At 40.9% G+C, this 4,289-nt stretch overlaps 1 protein-coding gene across 1 annotated transcript; it reads right to left on the bottom strand.

Moving 5' to 3' along the window:
* Positions 1–1,863: 1,863 nt before the first annotated feature.
* LOC111878159 (uncharacterized) lies at positions 1,864–2,643 on the bottom strand. The gene has a single exon (XM_023874669.1). The coding sequence runs from the start codon at positions 2,641–2,643 to the stop codon at positions 1,864–1,866; it is 780 nt and encodes a 259-aa protein (XP_023730437.1).
* Between the last annotated feature and the right edge of the window lie 1,646 nt (positions 2,644–4,289).

Genomic DNA, 4,289 nt, shown 5'->3' with positions numbered 1-4,289 from the left:
AATCAATCCCCCATACATCAAAAATTTCACAAACAAGGATTGGATTTTGTGGCAATTGGTTCTTTTGCGAAATGTTCCCCGTCCTTTGGCACCGTTCACAACTTTTGCAAAACAAGTAACAGTCGCGTGACATGGTTTGCCAAAATAGTCCACACTCAAGGACCTTTCTCAAGTTCCCTCTAGGTACGAAGTGTCCCCTACAAACAAATTCATGACAAAATTGCAAAATGGATTGATGCTCTTGTTGGGGCACACATCACCTAATAATTTGATCGAGACAATGTTTCCACAAATAAGGTTCATCCCACACATAGTATTTTGCATCACTTTTCAATTTATCTTTTTGAGCACGTGTAAATGTGTCAGGATACCTTTTCGTGACAAAAAAGTTAACGATATCGACATACCAAGGAGTAGATTGAGTAAGGGAAAAGAGATGCTCATCCGAAAACTCATCCCGCAACAAGAGAGGAGTCTCATTCGAAGTGATCCGGCTTAGGTGATCGGCAACAAGATTCTTGCATCCACTCTTGTCCCGGATTTCCAAATCAAATTCTTGTAATAGTTAAATCCACTAGATGAGTCTTGGCTTTGCATCTTTCTTTTTCATTAAGTACTTGAGAGTTGCGTGATCCGAATACCCAATAACTTTGGTGCCAAATAGATATTGCCTGAACTTCCCCAAAGCGAACACTATGGCCATAAGCTCCTTCTCCATGGTAGAGTAGTTACTTTGAGCATTGTCTAGTGTCCTGGATTCATAGTAGATCACATGGGAGGCTCTTCCATTCTTTTGACCCAAAACGGCACCTATTGCATAGTTGCTTGCATCACACGTGATCTCAAAGGGGAGATCCCAATTTGGTGCTTGCATTAGGAGAGCGGATGTAAGCAACTCTTTAAGCTTGTCGAAAGCTTATTTATACGCCTCATTGAACTCGAAATCAACATCCTTTTGCAAGAGTTGGCACATTGGTCTTGTTATCTTTGAAAAGTCCTTGATGAATCGTCGGTAGAAACCTGCATGGCCCAAAAAAGAACAAACTTCCCGAACACAAGTCGGGTAAGGTAAGCTTTGAATAACATTAATTTTGGCCTTATCTACCTCAATTCCTTTTTAGACACAATGTGACCCTAAATGAGACCCTGAATCACCATGAAATGACATTTTTCAAAGTTTAAAACCAAATTCGTTTCAATGCATCTTTTTAAAATTTTGGTGAGATTGGCCAAACCCTCTTGAAAGGAGTTTCCGTATACCGTAAAATCGTCCATGAAAACTACAATTATATTTTCAACATATTCCGAAAAGATACTAACAATGCAACGTTGGAAAGTGGCTGGAGTGTTACACAATCTGAATAGCATTCTCCGGTTTGCAAAAGTGTCAAATGGACATGTGAAGGTTGTCTTTTCTTGGTCTTTCGGTGCCACCGGGATTTGGTAAAAACCAGAGTACCCGTCTAGACAACAATAATGAGATTTTTCGGCCAACCTTTCTAACATTTGGTCAATGAAAAGTAATGGGAAATGATCTTTTCTCGTGCTTGCATTGAGTTTGCAGTGGTCAATACATACTCTCCACCCGTTTTGCACACGGGTGGGGACCATCATACCTTTTTTGTTCTCGACCATCATGATCCCCGTCTTCTTCGGCACCACTTGCACCGAGCTCACCCATTTGCTATCCGAGATTGGATAGATCATTACCGCATCTATGAGCTTCAAAATCTCTTTCTTGACCACTTCCATCATTAGCAGATTCAACCTTCTTTGCGCATATCGACTCGGCTTGCATTCATCCTCCATCAAGATCTTGTGCATACAAGTGGAGGGGCTCATTCCTTTGATATCCGCAATCGTTCAACCCATTGCTTCTTTATGTTCCTTCAACACTTTGAGGAGTTGCTCTTCTTCACACTCGGTTAAGTAAGTTGAAATGATGACCGGAAGAGTCTCGTTGTTTCTCAAGTACGCATACTTCAAGTGTTGAGGAAGGACTTTTAATTCCAACTCCAGTGGTTGAACAAGGGAGGGAGAAAATCTTGTGTGAGTTTGAGGTAATGCAATTTGCTTCACACTAAATTGAGTGGTTTTCTTGATCTCTAAATTGTTGACCAATCTTTCAACTTCCAGATCTAATGAGTAGAGCTTTAACTTCTTGGCTAATTTACCATAACCAAATCCTTTGCTCAAAATCATCTCCAACATGTCAACATTAGACAACTCGAACAACTCTTGGGTTAATGGTTCGACAACATCAATAAAGCACAAGGATGAAACATCACTAGGATATCTCATAGCATCATAAATGTTAAAACTTATTGTTTCACCATCAAGCTTCATTGTTAAGCTTCCCGCATAAATATCAATCTTTGTTCTAGCCGTCTTCAAGAATGGTCTCCCAAGTAAAATTATACCCGACTTTGAGGACAGTCGTTCATCTAGATCAATCACATAGAAATCCGCCGGGAAGACCAATCGGTTCACTTGCACTAGGACATCTTCCAAAACACCTCTAGGAAAGAACCTTGATTTATCCGCAAGAGAGATTATGACACCGGTTTCACTTAAAGGACCAACGTTCAATGATTCATATACCGAATAGGGCATGACATTAATAGAAGCACCAAGGTCAAGCATGGTACTACTAAAAGTGACATCTCCTATTTTGCAAGGAACCGTAAACATTCCCAGATCTTTGCACTTGGGTGGAAGTTTCCTTTGTAAACCACAGATGCATTTTCATTCATAGAGATTTTCTCATTTCCCTTCAACTTCCTATTGTTGGTACAAAGTTCTTTCAAAAACTTTGCATATCTAGGGATTTGCTTGATTGCATCAAGTAGATGGATGTTTACTTCCACCTTTCGAAAGGTGTCCAAAAACTCTTTCTCCTCCATGTTCTTTTTCGAAGTTGCAAGTCGGGAGGGGAATGGCGGTTGAGTGACTATTGGTGTCACTAGATGGGTGGTCTTCTTTGGGGCTCCGGCTTGTGCATCATTCTTGGCTATAGGATCCTCAATGGGAATTACTACTATTTCTTCCTCTTCATCCCTTGGCTTCTTCTTTGAACTACATTCTCCGGTTTGTTTGCCACATTGACATTTGGGTGCTTTTTGGTTTGAGAAGGGAGTTTACCAGGGGACTCCAACTTGCTTATGGATGTAACTATATCTCTAATTTGTGCTTCAAGGTTGGAGATACTAGTCCTTGTCTCTTTTTGGAATTGTTGGGTACTAGTGGCTAAGGATTTGACAATGTCTTCAAGGGACATTCCGGAGCTACTTGGTTGGGATTGAGGAGGTTGTTGGTGATGATGTATAGGGTGTGGTTTGGGTTGATAGTGTGGTTGTGGATGTTGGTAATGAGGTTGTGGTGGTGGATAGGAAGGTCTAACCAATGTATTTTGAGGCAATGGTCTTGGGTTGTAGCTCATGTTGGGATTTGGCTTCCAACTTGAATTGTAAGCATTTTGGTGACCAGATGGTTGGTTGTGGTAGTTTTGGAATTCTCCCATGGCATTTACATGTTCCGAATCTTCTTGAAGAAGGGGACACATATCCGCAGGATGTCCCATTGTTGCATATATTCCACAAACCATCACTGTTGGAATTTGTCCCATGGCTAGCTTTTGGACAACAGAGGTTAGATCTTTGATTTGAGACTGTAGGTTTGATGTTCCTACTTCATTGACTTTTTGTTGAGTTTCTCTTTTCATATCTTGGCGAGGGCCAAAATGTTGTTTGTTGTGGAGTTTTGCTAAGGACATCACCACCACTTGAGGCATCAACTAGTCTTCTCTCCATTGGCAACAATCCCTCATAGAATTGTTGAATGAAGAGTTGTTCCGGAATTTGGTGTTGTGGGAAACTATAGCACAAGTTGTTGAACCTCTCCTAATAATCATGAAAAGTATCATTTTGACCTTGGCGGATTCCATACATCTCATTTCTAAGACTTGAGACTCTTGAAGCGGGATAGAACTTATCAAGAAAAACTCTTTCCATGTCGGTCCATGAGTTGATTGACCCCGGGGGAAGATAGAATAACCAATTCTTGCTCTATCGGCCAATGAAAAGGGGAATGCCCTTAGCTTAATTTGGTCATCGGTTGACCCTTGTGGCTTCATACTAGTGCAAATAATGTGGAACATCTTCAAGTGCTTATGAGGGTTTTCATTCTCTAATCCATGAAAAGTTGGGAGGTGATGGACTAAACTTGACTTCAACTCCGAGCTTCCTTCCAAAACCGGGTAATTAATACCGGTTAGAGTTTGTGTGACATTG

Source organism: Lactuca sativa, chromosome 5 (assembly GCF_002870075.4).
Source record: "Lactuca sativa cultivar Salinas chromosome 5, Lsat_Salinas_v11, whole genome shotgun sequence".
Taxonomy (NCBI): domain Eukaryota; kingdom Viridiplantae; phylum Streptophyta; class Magnoliopsida; order Asterales; family Asteraceae; genus Lactuca; species Lactuca sativa.
This window is presented reverse-complemented; position numbering and strand designations above follow the sequence as displayed.